At 43.2% G+C, this 18,882-nt stretch overlaps 1 protein-coding gene across 1 annotated transcript; it reads left to right on the plus strand.

Annotated features, from left to right (window-relative positions):
• Positions 1-3,774: 3,774 nt before the first annotated feature.
• On the plus strand, positions 3,775-8,148 carry LOC141218928 (oocyte zinc finger protein XlCOF8.4-like). The gene is made up of 6 exons (XM_073665983.1): positions 3,775-4,065; positions 4,196-4,375; positions 4,457-4,580; positions 4,664-4,761; positions 6,312-6,402; positions 8,117-8,148. Exons 1-6 carry the CDS (start codon positions 3,988-3,990, stop codon positions 8,146-8,148), a joined length of 603 nt encoding a protein of 200 aa, XP_073522084.1. The 5' UTR covers positions 3,775-3,987.
• Positions 8,149-18,882: the final 10,734 nt, after the last annotated feature.

Below are 18,882 nucleotides of genomic sequence, written 5' to 3' on the forward strand. Positions count from 1 at the left end.
AAAAAAAACCTAACAGCAAGGTTCTAACATGAAGTCCATGTTGAAGAAGGTGATGGAAAAGGATGGCAGAGACTGGAATTGTCTTACTCCCCTACCCGCTGTTCTCAGTTAGCGAAGTTCCCCAGGCGTCTACAGGATTCTCCCCCTTCAAGCTGCTATATGGTCGGCTCCTCACGGACTTCTGGATATTGCAAAGGAAACTTGGGGAGCCAAGGTGACACCCCACAGGAGCGTCATCGAGCATGTGGCCCAAATGCAGGACCGGATAGAGAAGGTGATGCCAATTGTGAGGGAGAGCCTCCTTCAATCCCAAGAGGTTCAAGCTCGGGTCTACAACTGGGCGGCGAGGCTGAGACAGTTTAGCTTGGGTGATGGTGTTAATACCCACTGTGGAAAGTAAATTCCTGGCCAGGTGGCAAGGGCCATACGAGGATGTCGAAAAGTTGAGTAATGTCAACTACAAGGTACACCAACCAGGAAGAAGAAAGCCATACCAGGTATATTACATTATCCTGCTCGAACCCTGGCAGGACAGGGAACTGGTGGAACCTATGTGCTTGGAGAACCATCTTGAAGTCAAGGCCAAGGATGTCGCAGTAGCAGAGATCCTGTCACTGGCCCAGAAGCAACACTGCAGAGAGTTGCTTCAGCGAAACGGAGACCTGTTTTCGGAGTTGCCAGTGTGCATGCCGGTTGTGGAACATGATATCCAGACGGAACCTCATGTACAGGTGAACCAGAGGCCGTATCTAATCCACGAGGCCCGCCGCAAGGTAATCTCCAAGGAGGTGCGGAGAATGTTGAACCTGGGTGTCGAGGAGTCAAAGAGCAGCTGGTCCAGCCCCATTGTGCTTGTGCCAAAGCCGGACGGAGAGTGGCGGTTCTGTAATGATTAGAGAAGGCTAAATGAAGTGTCTGAATTTGACATGTACCCGATGCCCCGGGTAGACAAACTTATTGAAAGGCTAGGGCCAGCCAGGTACATCACCACCCTGGACCTAACAAAAGGGTTCTGGCAAATCCTCCTGTCTCCAAGTTTGAAGGAGAAGACTTCCTTCTCTACACCAGACAGGTGTTTTCAGTACACCCAGATGCAAGGAGCCCCGGCTACCTTCCAGAGGACCATGGATCGGATCCTAGCCTCGCACAGGAAGTACGCCGCCGCTTATCCTAGACTACATCGTGATCTTCAGTCCAGATTGGGAAGTCACCTACAGAAAGTCCAGGCGGTTCTGAATGCGCTGAGGAAGGCCGGCTTTACCATTAACCTGTAGAAGTGTGCTATGGTGAAAGAAGAGGTGAAGTACTTGGGCGATATTGTCGGAAGGGGCGAAATAAAGCCGCAAGTAAAGAAGGTGGAAGCAATCCAGAATGGACCACAACTGGCCTCCAAAAAACAGGTTTGACCCTTTCTAGAACTGGTGGAGTACGATCGGCGGTTTATCCCAAATTTCTCCATCATAGCCGCACCACTGACCGACCTATTGAAAGATACAAAGATGGAAATGGCCAATTGGTCTTTTGAGGCAGAGATGGCTTTCCAGGAATTGAAGCTTGCCCTGTGTAAGCAGCCGGTTTTGATTGCCCCTGATTTCAATAAGGAGTTCATAGTCCAGACGGATGCCTCAGAAGTTGGGGTAGGAGCCGTGTTGTCTCAAGAAATAGAACACAGGATGTTCCACCCCTTTTATCTAAGCAGAAAACTCTCGACTTGTGAGAAAAACTATGCTATTGTGGAAAAGGAGTGCGTGTCCATAAAGTGGGCAGTTGACACTCTGAGACACTACCTGTTAGGTCAGACGTTTAGGTTAGTTTCAGACCATGCACCCCTGAGATGGATGGGGAAGAATGCCCGGGTGACTAGGTGGTTTTTAGCACTCCAGGACTTTAGTTTCTCGGTTGAACATAGGCCCGGGAAGCTACATAGGAATGCTGATGCCCTGTCCAGACTTCCATGTTTAGTAAGTGAAGGTGACAAAACCCCTGGCTTGGGGCAGAGCGGGGGGAGATATGTGACAAAGTCACTCGCAGAATACTGGAGGGGAGATATGTTTCACTGAGACTATTGGCTACAGTGATGTGAAATATGGAAGTTTCTCCTGCTCATTAGGTGCAGAGAGGGTAAATAGCCAGGTTTACAAGGGCATGTTTTTCATGTGGATGGCTAAGTGCTGGGCGGGACGCCATCCACCTTATTTCCACTCCAGGGCATGGTTTGGGCTATAAAGAGCCAGCCTATCGACTCAAGAGGTGGTCAGTATCTGAAGGCCAGAGAGAGGAGTTTGGGTTTGTTTCTGCTAACCTCAACCGTGTGGTTTTTGCTAATCCTGAGTGGCCGGTCCAAGTACTTTGCTGGACACTATCTTATTTTGTTTTGCCGTTATGCCAGATGAGCTGTGTTTACTTTCATGAACTCTACATTTGGTTTATGCTGCTTAATTAACCAACATAAAATTTAAAGAGACAGTATTCCTTTTCTACCTCCATGTGCAGCCAAGTGAGCAGATCTACCACAGTGGTCATTCATAAAGTGTTGTGCCTACTATCTGATGTATATAATTCTCATCAAGTTCTTGTTAAGTAAAGAAAAGATTATTTTTGGAATTTAGTCTCCCTCATTCATCTTCATACCATCTGGTCCAGGGCTGCCAAGTAATACAGTAGCATTCGATCTGCAGAGTTGGGAGATATGATATATATAATACTTTTTTTTTTCCCCTTTTCAGCTGTTTGAGGAACCTGTGATTTCTATCTATGCCATTGTGTATAGGATAATAGAGTATAATAAAGTTGTTATGGACATGATTTACCTAACATTGTGCAGGGAGTCTGTTTTCCCTATAGTGACGGATATTTCTTGTTGCTAAAACTGATATTATTGTTCACGTTAAACCTTTCTTTAAACTTTTTGAAACAACTTTCATTAGTGCAATCCTACAACATACCGGGGTCTGATTGCTCAGGTGATGCACTGTACTACTGTAGTGCCGTGTATCATCACTGCCTGTCAGTGTAATACTAACAACCCCATACAGCCAGACTCTGTCAAACCTTCTTAGATGCCATGTTTGCACTTAACAGCAGCAAGTGGGTAAACTGCCAGGGTTTTTGTTGCAACTGCACCTTTGCCATCCCTGCGGTGTACATCTATGTTCTGGTGCTGAAAAGAGTTAATTTTCTGTTATTTAAAAAATAATAAAATGTCTTCTGCTTTTTGCATGTTTTTTTTCTTTTTACAAGAATTGTTTGTCAAATTTTCTTTTGAAACATTTCAATTTCTGCTTTTTTTCTGGTGTTTTGTCTTGTAATATAGGAAAGCCTAAGGCCAGAACTAAACTCAATAAAACACTCTACATGGAGACTTTGGTATCAAATAATTTCTGTCCACGGTGTTTGTGCAAACATAAAAGCTTTTATAAAAGCCTCAAACATCTGTGTGTAAATCAGACATGAGATCTTACGTGATAGAAGATTACAGTCCGGGGAAGACGGGAAACATTCATATAGACAGCCGGTGGTGATGTAGTCAGTGACGGACTGTGGCCAAATATGTTTCTAGTGCTGTAGTAGAAGATGAAGATGTCATCCTCATCATGAAGTAGTTATTTCTTATGTCACGTGTAATGAATATCTCCTGCAGTATTGCTAATGTTGATTCCAGTATCTGTAAATTAGACAAGAATTAGCAATAAGTGAGATGAGTCTGAGAAATGTGTTCAGCTACAGACTCAGAGGAAGAAACTGCTTGTTGTCTGTGGCCTAAAATGTATATGTTTTATTAGTAGGTGTAAAGAAGGAAACTAAATACTGTAAAATAATAAATCTCCTTATATGTTTCCCCTTATTGTCTCCAGTAATTGTATTATTACACAGGATTTTTATGATGTTACATCGGCTCATCTTCTTCTCATTCAGGTCTCTACAATATCGGATGCTCTAAGTGGACATCTACTATAGAAGAGAATTTTTCTGAATTACCCATCAAAGATGGAAATGGACAGAGACAAGATGGCGGAGAGGATATTACAACTCACCCTAGAGATCCTCTTCCGTCTTACTGGAGAGGTGAGAGATTCTGATGACGTCACATTACATCAATTCTTATCTATGGGAATAACAGATGAACAGAACTGGAGAGGTGAGGACTCTGGAAATGTCTCGAGGGAGATTTATTAATGTGTCTCTCCATAACCAGGATTACACAGTAGTGAAGAAGACCTCTAGTGAGCACTGTCAGGACCCTGTGTCTGAGGGATGGGGAAGACCCCTGAGCCCAATCATGGGGCCTCCATCTCACCTCCTGATACATGAGGACATCAATGACCAGAAGATGCTAGAACTCACCTATAAGATGATTGAGCTGCTGACTTCAGAGGTGACACTGCTGGGAATGCTGGAACATTATACAGTAACGCTATGAAGGGATCGGGGGCATGACTGTATCATTGTGTGTCAGGTTCCTATAAGATGTCAGGATGTCGCTGTCTATTTCTCCATGGAGGAGTGGGAGTATTTAGAAGGACACAAAGATCTGTACAAGGACGTCATGATGGAGGTTCCCGAGCCCATAACATCACCAGGTAATAGACAGGACTAAATACACACGGCCTATAATTATCTGTATGTAAAGAATGAGTTCAGTCCCTCTATATGTTTCCTCCAGATCTATCCAGCAAGAGGACAACACCAGAGAGATGTCCCTGTCCGCTTCTTCCACAGGACTGTAAACAAGAAGACCCCAATGTTCCTCAGGATCATCAGGTAGATGGGGAGAAGGTGTCATGAGATCTCCCCTATGATGTGTAGATGGCTGTGAAGGTTTTGTGCTCCGTCTTGTTTTATCCACCAGGATTATATGTTTTACTAGATGGTGGCCCGATTCTAGCGCATCGGGTATTCTAGCATATGTCTCCCGACCCTCCTTTATAATGCCCCATGCAGGAAGTCACATCCCCAGTATATAATACCCCATGCAGGAAGTCACATCCCCCGTATATAATGCCCCATGCAGGATGTCACCTCTCCCCCATATAATGCCCCATGTAGGATGTGACCTCTCCCCCCATATAATGTCCCATGCAGGATGTGACCTCTCCCCCCATATAATGTCCCATGCAGGATGTCACCTCTCCCCCCATATAATGTCCCATGCAGGATGTCACCTCTCCCCCCATATAATGCCCCATGCAGGATGTCACCTCTCCCCCATATAATGCCCCATGCAGGATGTGACCTCTCCCCCCATATAATGCCCATGCAGGATGTGACCTCTCCCCCCCCATATAATGCCCCATGCAGGATGTCACCTCTCCCCCATATAATGCCCCATGTAGGATGTCACCTCTCCCCCCCCATATAATACCCCATGTAGGATGTCACCCCCCCCCCATATAATGCCCCATGCAGGAAGTCATATCCCCTGTATATCCATCCCCCCATAGTGCCCCATGCAGGTCCCCTATGGCCCCAAAAAAAAAAATCCAATACTCACCTCCCTTCTCAGCTGCTTCTCTGGACTCCAGCGTAGCCCGCATGTTGACGCTGTGCGCTGTGACCGGTCAGGAGAGAGCGCGGTGTAAAGACGTCACCGCGCCCTCTGACCTGAGACGTCACAGAGCATCAGCGGAAGACACAGGAGCTGCTGCGGAGGCACGGGGAGGGGTAAGTATGACGCCGGTGCCGGGGTCCTGATCGAGCAGGGGGAGGGACGGGAGGAGAGGAGAGGGGAGGGGAGGGGTAAGTATGACGCCGGGTGCCGGGGTCCTGATCGAGCTTGGGGAGGGACGGGAGGAGAGGGGAGGGGAGAGGAGAGGAGAGGAGGGGAGGGGTAAGTATGACGCTGGGTGCCGGGGTCCTGATCGAGCGGGGGGAGGGACGGGAGGAGAGGGGAGGGGAGAGGAAGGGAGGGGAGGGGCGTCACACTTGTCCTCGGGAGATAAGTGGCCGTAGCCGCTGATCTCCCGATGATAGCCGCATGTAGGTCAGCGGCGCCTGCAGTCGGTCGACTTAAGCTGCGAGATATCCGGCTGCATCTCCTGGCTGCATCGCCGCTGACCTCCGTGCCACACATGAGCCGCTAACGGCCGCCATGTTTTTCAGAAATGCCGCATCGCTGATTGGCCGCGGCCGGACCAATCAGCGACCCGGGATTTCCAGGACAGACAGACAGACAGAAAGACAGACAGACAGACGGGATAAGACAATTATATAGTAGATACTTGTGTAATGAGAATGGTGGAGATGGCAGGATTAGAGCTGATCATAGATGGGACTTCTCCATCTGTCTGTGACTTTTACAATATTTGTTTCAGGGTGAAGATCTGACCCATATTGGTACTACAGAGACATATGTGAGGGGTGATGAGTGGTGTAAAGAGGAGATTCCTACATATGACTACCCAGGTGAGTAGTGACCACTAAATGCAGAGAAGTCACAGCTTCTTCTCAGTCACCGACTGTGGCTGCTTTATCGGTGGTGTAGTCCGGCCATATCACAATCGTGTGATCACCATTTTGCCTCTAGACCACAACATTCTCCTCCACCAAAAATTGTTCAATTGACTTTGGGCAATGAAAGCCCTTTTCTATAGAACTTACAACCTGGAGGATCCACTTATTTCTTGGGATTAGAAGATCCTGACTCGATCTGTAAACTACAAAGCCAAATGACAGCGTACATAGAATTTGCTGACAAGTTAGAAAATCGCTTGAAGAAAAATATTATGATGGGCCTGTAAGAGAAAGCGGAGGGTAATGATGCTGTTGGCTTCCTAGAACCCTGATATCTTATTGGATGAATCTACCTTCTCTCCCTTCTGTGCTGCTGAATGTGCTCATATGGTTCCTACAAGACCAGGTCCAGTCTTTCTGGCTAAATTTTACCTTTATGATTGCCAACATTAAATGTGCAGTGAGGCCAAGTGTGAATTTCTGTACAATAACAACAGAATTTCAGTTTATCCTGACTGTTCAATTTCTTTTAAAACCGAATAACTAATTTCTTGAAACTCCTCTGACTGAAAATATTGGCCCTTTCGTTAGTTTATATTGCCAAGAGCCACCGAGCCCCATACTCCACTTACCCCAGAGAGGTTTCACCACTAGTTACTTATTTTTTACTGATGAAGAATGTTGAGTTGGATCATTTCAGTAGATGTGATATTGTCGTTACTCGCAGTTTTTTGCTACAGTAGTTAGTTCCCAAAATACCCTGACTTAACCGTTTCCCGCAGCTAGTTTTGTGTTCCTAATCAGGGCCATTTTTGCAAATCTGACATGTGTCACTTTCTGGTTCTGATGTCTCCTCCATCACCAGCGCTGTATGCAGAATGAATAAGGCGGCTCCTGGTGACAGAAGCAGACGTCACAGGAGCAGATCCCAGAGGAGATGGGACCCACCATTTACAGAAGCCCTAATGTGACAAAATGACAGAAAATCAGAGCACTAGAAATCACCATAAAATGACTCCATTTTGGAATTTTTAACCCTCAGTGAAATAATCTATTAGAGTAGTGACTATTTTGACTCCACAGGCACTTTCCAGAAATTAGCACGCAGTGGATGTTGGAGAGTGAAAATTACAAATATATAATTTCATTACCCAACACATAGTGCCCAGATTGTGCTCCAGGAGGCACACACCATCAATTAAGTGGGTTCTTCTCACTATAGTAATGCCAAATACATGGATGCTAAATGTGGTTTGGGAACACTGCAAGGCTCAGAAGCGGAGGGGAGCTTTGATTTTGGGAGAGGTAATTTTGCAGGATTGGTGTATGGAAGCCATGTTGCTTTTCAAGAGCCTTTGAGCCACTAATAATGTGGAAACCTCTGTTGTTCCCCTGGCAGATGATGGACCTGAGTGGGGTTTGTTTTTTGTAAGATGTGTACAAGTTTTTATTGGTATTATATTCACCTACATAATATTGTTTGGTGGGTTTTTATTGCATATTTAGGAGGCAGAATGAACAAACAGTTGAACACAACACTCCACTGGTTCATCCTATGAGGTTTTCTATTAGACTGAACTGTCATTGTCTTGGTGAATAATTCAATATTTTTACATAATTTTCCATTTCTACAGTCAGTAATAATGATTGGTTTTATTCTTGGCAGATGACTGTACCAGAGATCAGAGGGACAGCTGACATCTTCAATTTCTAAATCAGATGATGTTGAGATCCCACAGGATACAATTGAAATGAATACCATTACTCCAGATATACCATCATCCCTTCACAGCAAAGATCTGTCATCTGATCCACTGAAACAGGTCCTGTTTTTTGATTCCTTAGCGACTACTAAGGAAAATCAAAGTCACAAAATAAGCATTAAAAAACGAACTGCTCCTAGAGCTAAGAAGCCGTTTTCAGGTTCAGAATATGGTAATAGTTTTCCCCTCCAAAAGTCTTTTCCTAAACATCAAAAAATTAACACAACACAGAATAGATTTTCTTGTTCCAAGAGTGGGAAATGTTTTAACAAGAAATCAGATTTTGTTAGACACCAGAAAACTCGCACAGGGGAGAAGCCATTTTCATGTTCAGAATGTGGGAAATATTTTAACATGAAATCAGAATTTGTTAGACACCAGAGAACTCACACAGGGGAGAAGCCGTTTTCATGTTCAGAATGTGGGAAATGTTTTAACCAGAAATCAGACTGTGTTAAGCACTATAGAACCCACACAGGGGAGAAGCCTTTTTCATGTTCAGAATGTGGGAAATGTTTCAATGATAAATCAGCTTGTGTTAAACACCAGAGAACCCACACAGGGGAGAAGCCTTTTTCATGTTCAGAATGTGGGAAATGTTTTAACAATAAATCAGCTTGTGTTAAGCACCATAGAACCCACACAGGGGAGAAGCCTTTTTCATGTTCAGAATGTGGGAAATGTTTTACACAGATATCCGGTTTTGTTATACACCAGAGAACTCACACAGGTGAGAAGCCTTTTTCTTGTTCAGAATGTGGGAAATGTTTTAACAATAAATCAGCTTGTGTTCAGCACCATAGAACCCACACAGGAGAGAAGCCTTTTTCATGTTCAGAATGTGGGAAATGTTTTACGCAGATATCAAGTTTTGTTATACACCAGAGAACCCACACAGGGGAGAAGCCTTTTTTATGTTCAGAATGTGGGAAATGTTTTACCAGTAAAGCTTATCTTAAAAACCACCAGAGAACCCACACAGGGGAGAAGCCTTTTTCATGTTCAGAATGTGGGAAATGTTTTAACGATAAATCAGCTTTTGTTAAGCACCAGAGAACCCACACAGGGGAGAAGCCTTTTTCATGTTCAGAATGTGGGAAATGTTTTAACGAGAAATCAGATTGTGTTAAGCACCAGAGAACCCACACAGGGGAGAAGCCTTTTTCATGTTCAGAATGTGGGAAATGTTTTAACCAGAAATCAGATTGTGTGAAGCACCAGAGAACCCACACAGGGGTGAAGCCTTTTTCCTGTTCAGAATGTGGGAAATGCTTTGTGAAGAGATCATCTCTTCTTAGTCACCAGAGCAGTCACACAGGGTAGTAGCCTTTTTTTATATTCTTAATGTCGGAAATGTTTTCTTTGAAAATCAAGTCTTAATACACTTTAGAGAAGTCACACAGGGGAGAAGCCTTTTTCAATGTTGGAAATGTTTTAACCGAAAATTGTATCTTCATAAAGGAGTTGTCCACTAGTAGGACAACTCCTTGTCATTCCTCATGTTTGGCCTAGTTAAAATAAAAACACTCCTACTCTCAATTCCCGGGCCAGCGCCGTTCCAGCGGTTTCAGGACTCACGTTCCCGGGGTTGTTATATCACATGAGTGCTGCGCTCAGTCAGTGTCGACTTAACTGTCCCCGCCTTCAAATGTATTGAACATCAACAGGAAGCCAGGGCTGTGGCTGCTCTGATTTCCATGTGATGTTCGATTTTTCTGAAGGTGGGGACAGTGATTCCAGCGCTTATTGGGCTCACAGGACGTAACAACCTCACATGACCCCCGGGAACGCACGTGATGACGCCACTGGAATGGCGCCAGCATCGGAGGTTTGTATAAGTGTTTTGTTTTTTTTTACCAAAAACCTTTTTATATTTGTATTTAACACAGAAACACCACAATTCCAGGATTTCAAAAAACTCTACCAATCCGCTCCCCCCCCTTCCTTTTTCCCTTACCCATCTGATTTTGCATAAGACTATCGTCTTGGCTATAAAATCTTGGCTATTGCCAGTTGTATAGGAGGCGAATCTCTAACCTCCGCCACATACCTAGCACACTTACCGTGGAAGCTAGAGGAATAGGAGTATTAAAAACCTCTGAGATCAGCTTACCAACATCTTCCTGCAGCTCAGCTAGATGAGTACAGGATCAGAACATATGGACCAAATCTGCCTATTCCCTCCACACCGTGGACACAGATCATCGGCCTTAATGTCCATTCTAAACATTATTCTAGGAGTTCTATAGGCTCTGTGTATAAGAAATAATTGAGATTTTGTTTGGGTCGTATTTATAGATACTTTTCCTGGTGTCTCCAGGCTATCCTTCCACTCCTCCTGAGTGACTAATCCCACATCCCTCTCCCATTTAAGTTAAAGGGGTTGTCCGGGCTTTCTGTATAATTTGCGTGTGTATCTAGGCTGCAGAATGCTGACAGTTTGTACTATTCTCCCTGTCTGCATGGTGTCGTAGATAGCACACCTAGTCATGTGAGCAGCTCTCTCCTGATTCTAGAGGAGATGCTCACTCCCCGAGTAGAGCTTTCCTGTCTAGCAGAGTCTAGTTGGTGATGTAACAACAGACACCATCCCGAGTCTCTGCCAGACCCTCCCCATCCTCCTGCTTCAGCCACAGACTCCGCCCCCAGTCTGTGCAGACCCTCCCGCTCCTCCTGCTCCAGCCACAGACACCACCTCAATCTCTTCCAGACTCTCCCCCTCCTCATGCTCCAGCCTCATGTTCAGCTCACACCAGCCTCATGTTCAGCTCACAGTGCCTTTGAGGCTGCAGGGGAATGACTCAGCTGATTGGACTAACCAGTCCAATCAGCTGTTACCAGAGACAGACTGCTGAACTGAATGGTGGAGAATAACGCTGAAAGCTTTCTCCACTGTTCAATCTCAAGAAAGTCTGAAGCTCCTGCCAGGACCTTTGGGTCACATGACAGCCTCATGTGACTAGGTACCGAACACCCAGTGCTCTCCAGAAACCCCAGGAAGGAAAAGGCTTCTTCATAGGTGAATATAATGTGCTGTGTGTCTACTGATCTATCTTTCTATCCCATATCTATTATCTATTGATCTATTGTCTATCTATTATCTAAACAGAGTAATATAGGTTGAATAAAGACCTATGTGACATGCAGAAGTAGTGCTGTTGCAGAGTGTGACAGTCACAAGTAGTGCTGTTGCTTTAAAAGCATTCAGCAACTATTAGAAGTAACACAAGCACATGAGACAGGAAGTGTTGTGCTCCAGAAGCATCCAGCAACTAGAGGGGTTAACACAGTCACAGGAGACAGGGAAGGTTTTAGCAGAGCCCCAGGGGGATTGTGGGGAAGTTGTTTACTGTCTGGCTGGAGCCGAAGAGAAAGGTGGTGTGTGTGTTCTGCATCTGACGGAAGCGCCCCTGCAAGTGAAAAGGATTCAAGTCAGGAGAGAAGCCAAGCACAGGTCAGGTAGAGTTCCTGAACTAGCAGTGCAGAGTATTGTCAAGCAGAAAGATAAGGACTATAAGAAATGGTGTCACGGGGATCATCTCCCTCAGCAAACCCTCCTCCATCTCAATGTGCTGTAAAGAATGCTGTGTTCATTAATGTGCCTTTGCAATAGAACTGTTCTCTCCTGTACTACTGGGAAAATTGTGAACTGTTGTGCTGCGAAGGAAACTGTACTGTTTGTCACTGGAGCGTGTTGTTGATAAGACTTAACTTGCACTGGCTGTGCGGCTTCTTCTTAAATGCTACTGTTCTACCGTTTGAGGACTCTTGTCAAGTGTGTCTGGTCAGCAAGTGAAACAAACTATGTGTCTGTGCCTGAGGGTCAATACCCCTGTGTGCCTGAGAGAAGCTGCAGCACATGGTCTATTGTCGCCCTGAGTAACGGTTCCCCCAGGATTCCAAAGAATTCATGTAACCTGTCTTGCCCCTATCTGAACCTAGGAGCGTGCGTGTAACACCTAGGTCCATCAAGTTCAACCTTTCTCACCATCTTTCTAGTGTAGAGTTGCCTAGTCACGCGCAGCGCACCTTGACCCTGAAGTGGCTGTTGGCAAAGTCTAACTATAACGAGTCTCCATAGACTTTTTGTCGGATTCAATGGACTACGTCAGGTTAGGTGGACTACGTCTGACCTGCGTGGGAATTTTTCTTTTTTTTTAAATAAAGTGATGAACGAGGGAAAGTGTTTATTTCAATAAAGTATTTTTGTGTGTGTTTTTCATTTTTATTACTGGGCTAGTAATGGGGTTGTCTGATGGACACCTCTCCATTACTAACACCAGGGCTTGTTGCTAGCTGAACATTACACAGCTGACATGAACCCCACAAATATTACCCCAATTGCCAAAGCACCAGGACAGTCAAAAAGAGCCAGGTAAAGCGCCAGAGTTGGCGCATCTCATTTGATGCGCCAATTCTGGGGCGGCTGTGGGCTTGTATTTTTAGGCTTAATAACCAGGGACCTTCCCAGCCTGATAATAGCACAGCTGTGTGACGATACAGAGTAAAATTTCTTACAGTAATGATGGCCACTCGTTTTTCTTTACTTAGCTGCTTTTTTCTTGCCATAATACAAATTCTAACAGTCTATTCAGTAGGACTATCAGCTGTGTATCCACCTGACTTCTGCACAACACAACTGATGGTCCCAACCCCATTTATAAGGCAAGAAATCCCACTTATTAAACCTGACAGTGCACACCTGTGAAGTGAAAACCATTTCCGGTGACTACCTCTTGAAGCTCATCAAGAGAATGCAAAGAGTGTGCAAAGCAGTCATCAAAGCAAAAGGTGGCTACTTTGAAGAACCTAGAATATAAGACATATTTTCAGTTGTTTCACACTTTTTTTGTTAAGTATATAATTCCACATGTGTTAATTCATAGTTTTGATGCCTTCAGTGTGAATGTACAATTTTCATAGTCGTGAAAATACAGAAAAATCTTTAAATGAGAAGGTGTGTCCAAACTTTTGGTCTGTACTGTAACTCTAATGTAAATGCTAATTTGCATGAAAACTACTTTAAATTTTTGTCTCGCTGTTTTTTTTACACCACCCAGACTAAATAAAGCTTTTGTGGACTACTCTGATTCATGTTGGAGAAACTGCGGACAAAAAGCCAACTTATTTCATATCTTTTGGACATGCCCTAGAGTTGTGTTATTATGGAAAGAGATCTTTAAATTGTTGAATAAAATCAACAATTCTATGGCTAAAATTTCACCACAATTAGCCCTTTTATCTTTTGACTCAAATACACTCCCACAGAAGATAAAACATATTTCCATCCATATATTTGCTATAACAAAGCTACTTATTGCATCTAAATGGAAGTCAGTAAATGTTCCTACTATCTCAGAAATTTAGATAAAATGTTTATTCACAATTCTTTTGAACATTCCTATGCTTTAAGAAACAATTGTCTTAAGAAATACTATTCTATATGGTCTTCCTGGAACTCATACTTTTCCCTGAATAAGAATACCTCTCCAAACAAATAACAACATCTTCTTTTAGCCATAAAGTATACATATCATTTATTATTTTAATATAATTAAACTGAAATCCTGTGGTGCCATAACAATGATTATAATGTATCATGTAACACTATTGTGTTTTCACCTTCCTTTACCTATATTCCTCATTTATCCTTCCCTTTTGTTTTCCTTTTTCCCATTGCATCCATCCCTCCCTTTCCTTCCTTTCTTTCCTTCCTTTCTCTCCTGCATCCTTTCCCAGGTTCTTCTTCCAAGTTGTAAGTTTTGTTGTTGGGATGATATAACTGTTGTAATGCTACTATACTGTCTTTATCATATTTTATTTCCCCTTTCCCTTGTTTTGTAAAAAAAAAGCCCTTAATAAAAAGTATATTATTGAGAAGGAAGTGTGAGACTGTGTAATGTTGTACCATCTTGAGTATTTGCTGGGACTGTTCTGTGTTTATTGTCCACTTTGTGGTTCAATAAAGTATTGCCACGCTGTTTTACCCTCACCCTGCGTTGTTTGAGTAGCGTTACGCCCACAGAAGACCCCGGGTCTTCACAACCAGCCAAGGGGAAGCATACAGCTTATCAAAAATAAGTGGGCCCCACACCATTTTTTCTACTTTTTTTATTTGGTTAATACAAAGCTGGACAACAAGCTTCACATGCCAGTCACTAAAGGGTGCAATTTTATAATATTTTGTGTGGTTGTGAAGTTGTATATCTATTAACAATCTATCTCTCTATGTATCAATGAATTTGATTATCTTTGCACATCTTTAAAGGGAATCTATCTCCAGAAAAAAACTCTTATTAACCTGCAGATATGGGGTTAATCTGCAGGTTAACAGCGTTATTATGCTGCTCGGCGCCCTCACTTAGCCAAACGCTGCAGGGAGAAAATTAACTTTATTTCCCCTGCAGTGCTTCGGTTTCAGTCACGGGGGCGGCGCCGGTTCAGTCCTCGCTCTGTGTATACAGAATGGCGGCTGTAACCCCGCCCCCCAGTCCTGGCTGACAGCCGGCCCCAATTCAGAGCCGGCTGTCAGTCGGGGTCGGGGCGTGGTTACAGCTGCCATTCTGTATACACAGAGCGAGGACTGAACCGGCGCCGCCCCCGTGACTGAAACCGAAGCACTGCAGGGGAAATAAAGTTAATTTTCTCCCTGCAGCGTTTGGCTAAGTGAGGGTGCCGAGCAGCATAATAACGCTGTTAACCTGCAGATTAACCCTATATCTGCAGGTTAATAACATTTTTTCTGGTGACAGGTTCCCTTTAACACATAAAAATCTGTAATTTCTTGAATGCATTTTATTCTGGTACATGTCACACAGACAGTACACACAGATGGTAAAAATGAACCGGGCCACACTTTAAGGCGTACATGTGAAGGTGGCCTAAGGTGAATTATAAGGTTCTGCGCAGCTGTGGTGTATTATGAGATTCTGCAGCAGCTCTGGTGTGTTTTGAGGTTCTGCAGCAGCTGAGGTGTATTGTGAGGTTCTGAAGCAGCGGAGGTGTAACATAGTAACAAAGGTTGAATAAAGACCTAGGTCCATCCAGTTCAACCTTTCTCCCTCAATTGTACTCCATACACTAACTTACTTGGATTATGCCTCGCAAATGTATTACCATTTTTATTATTGATACACTATTACAATTAAAAATTAACAAGATTATAATTTAATTAGTTTTATATTTTGTATTACTCTTGTGATACCAATAATTGTATTACTAAAATCTGCCTAAATCTGTTGATCCAGAAGAAGGCAAAAACCCCAGGACACCTTCAGCCAATTTGCATCACGAGAAAAAATTCCTTCTTGACCTCAAGAAAAGGCGATCAGTACAAGAACCCTGGATCAATCCTAAGGCTATGTGCCCACGATGCAGAAATGCTCAGGATTTTTTCCTAAGCGTTTCTGCATCTCCCTGGCAGAAAAAACGCATGCGGATTGTACATGCGGATTTTACATGCGTTTTTCCTGCCAGGGACATGCGGATGTGAAGCTTTCTTCACATGCATTTCCGCATGCGCATTGAAAAGAGCTTTCCAATCGATTTTAACATCACTTGGAAAGTGCTTGACAACTTGGTCACACTATATAAATCCATGCAAACGGCATGGATTTATATAGTGTGACCTTAAAGAATGGTTAAAAATAAAAAATAAATCTATACTTACCTTCTGATGGCCCCCGCAGTCTTGCTTTGCTCCGTCCTGGCTGCCAGCAGATCGCGGTACACTGAAAGACCTGCCATCATATGACTATGACGTCAGCGCAGGTCCTTCAGTCCACAGCGATCTGCCGGCAAGGGAGGACAAGCGCAGCGGGGGTCGTCAGTAGGTAAATATGATATATTTTTTTTAACAGGTTCTATGGTACCTGGGTCTGGAGGAGAGTCTCCTCTCCTCCACACCCGGGTACCATCCGCACATTGAAACGCATGGAATGCGCATGTACAGATCCAGTGATGCGGATGTCACGCGGTCCAATGCAAGTCAATGGCGGCGATTACGCTGCGTGTCCGCAAAATTAATGGACATGCTGCGGATTTTTGAGCGCAGCATAAACGCTGCGGAAAAATCCACAGCATGGGCATTGACATTGCGGCTTGTCATTGGGGACTTATTACCAAGCGTTTACACTGCGTAAATTACGCAGCATAAATGCTTGGAAAATGCATCGTGGGCACGCAGCCTGAATTTGATACTAGTTATGTAATTACTATTACCGTACTAATCTACTATAGGTGTAATATTTTGTCTAATTTAACTGTAGCCCACAATGTTATGTGTATCGAGGAAATCATCCAGCCCTTTTTTGAAAGCTGTTTTAGTGTCTGCCATTACTACCTCTTGCGGTAGGGCATTCCTCAGTCTGACTGATCTGACTGTAAAGAACCCTTTCCTGTTTAGGTGCCGGAATCTCCTTTCTTCCACCCAAAATGACTGCCCCCTTGTCCTTAGTATGATTTTTGGAAGGAATAAGTCATGTGCTAGACCCTTGTACTGACCACACATATATTTATACATGTGATATCTCCTCTGAGGAGTTTTTTTTTCTAAGCTAAACAAGCCCAACTTTTCCAACTTCTCATCGTATGAGAGGCCTTCCAGCCCTTGTAATAATCTAGTTGCCGCCTTTGAACTGACTCTAACTTCTGAATATCCTTTTAAAAATGTGGCTCCCATATTCCAGATGTGGCCTCACCAGTGATTTATAAAGGTGCAACAGTACGTTGGGATAGCGGGACTTTATTTCTCTTTTTATACATCCTAAAATCTTGTTTGCTTTTGCAGCTTCTGCTTGACATTGAGTACTGCTGCTCAGCTTACTTGTAACCAGAATACCCAAGTCCTTCTCCTGTTCTGTAGTCCCCAGTATACTCCCATTTATTGTGTATTCAGCAATAGGATTACTCCGACCTAGGTGCATTACTCTAGATTTATCTACATTAAACCTCATCTGTCAAGTGTTTGCCCATTCAGTCATCTTGTCCAGATTATTCTGCAATATTATAACGTCAAGATCAGATTTTAATATCCTACATAGTTTGATATTGTAAATTAACAATAATGGCACTGATAGGCTGATTACTACAGAGCTGCGAATTAGAGACAAAGAACCACTGTTTGTCAGAATAAGGGTAAGTATAATCAGGAGGTATCGTTTTTAATTTGCGTTAAAGTAGTGGAGAAAACTCAGAGTAGGTAAAAAGTGTGTTTTTTATTTAATACAGTTTACTATTAAAAGTATTAAAAGATATTAGTAAAACAAGGTTTGTTAAAATGATCTAAAAGGATATAACACAATCACTTGGAGCTGGCGTAAGGACTAGGCAGCCCACTGGGTTCAGACATGGAAGACCTGTAAGGGAATTAGAGAGTAGATTTATTAGACTCAGCTAGGGGGTGATAGACTTATAGTAATTATAGTACTTAGATCCACATATACCTGGTTAGGTGGTGAATAAGTTACTGGGTACGGTGGATGCAGAGCCCCTGAGTAGTTCTGAAATTTAGATACAAGAGTTACTTGATTATATTAGGTCCTACTAGGAGAGGCAATCCTGCAGTGATTATATCCGTAGGTACCTGATATGATGGTTAGTAGAGTACTGGGTATGGTGGATGAACAGCCCTTGATTAGTTCTGAGTGGAGGTTGGGCTATAAGGCAATCAAAGTATATGGGGGTTATTCAGGGTAGTAGGGGTTTATATGAATCACAAGAAGTAATAGGGGTTTATAGAAATCACCAACCAGCATAATTAGATGAACAAATATTTGAACATAGTAACAATAGTCAATCCAATTACATATAATTTGTGGGAGTACTAATAACATTTTTATTAATTTTCAAAAGTTTAATTTGAGGCATCATATAAACGTAACTCAAAGCAAGACGAGGCGAAATCTCATCAGTTCCCTAGATGTCAAACCAGAGCCATCAATCCATAGACCCCATATCTTGTCAAATTTAGAGATAACATCTTTTTTTTTTTTATATATGCCTTTTTCCAAATTTACTAGCCAGTTAACTTTATCAATAAATTCTGATATCTTAGGCTTCTGTGTATATAAGACGGGGCACCGCCATGCTCATCACAGTCTACCCCTGAATCAGGCAGAGTAGGGAGAGGTGCTGCTGCGTCTGAGAGAGATTTGCTTGTTTAGAGTTAGTATAGGTATACCACAACATATATCTATAATATCCATTTGAACTAACAGTCCTTCTGAGGACTAATCCAGCTGCATATAATCAGTGGTGATAGCAGGAATTAGGCAGGCAGGCAGTGTATGTGGCAGACTGCAGTGCATATAGCAAAAGGGTGCATTGAACTTCCTGTTAGTGTAGGTATTCCACAAAATATATATATATATATCACTGTATACGCTGCTCAAAAAAATAAAGGGAACACTCAAATAAAACATCCTAGATCTGAATGAATGAAATATTCTCATTGAATACTTTGTTCTGTACAAAGTTGAATGTGCTGACAACAAAATCACACAAAAATCATCAATGGAAATCAAATTTATTAACCAATGGAGGCCTGGATTTGGAGTCACCCCCAAAATAAAAGGGGAAAAACACACTACAGGCTGATCCAACTTTGATGTAATGTCCTTTAAAACAAGTCAAAATGAGGCTCAGTATTGTGTGTGGCCTCCACCGCCTG

The sequence above is a fragment of the Phyllobates terribilis genome, unplaced genomic scaffold (genome assembly GCF_046119375.1).
Source record: "Phyllobates terribilis strain yellow unplaced genomic scaffold, ASM4611937v1 Scaffold_251__1_contigs__length_2838608, whole genome shotgun sequence".
NCBI classification, from domain to species: Eukaryota; Metazoa; Chordata; class Amphibia; order Anura; family Dendrobatidae; genus Phyllobates; species Phyllobates terribilis.

Coding starts and splice junctions, on each gene's coding strand:
- LOC141218928 (XM_073665983.1), top strand. CDS start 3,988: ATGGAAATGGACAGAGACAAGATGGCGGAGAGGATATTACAACTCACC. Junction 4,066..4,195: donor TCTTCCGTCTTACTGGAGAG/GTGAGAGATTCT, acceptor CTCCATAACCAG/GATTACACAGTAGTGAAGAA. Junction 6,403..8,116: donor TCCTACATATGACTACCCAG/GTGAGTAGTGAC, acceptor TATTCTTGGCAG/ATGACTGTACCAGAGATCAG.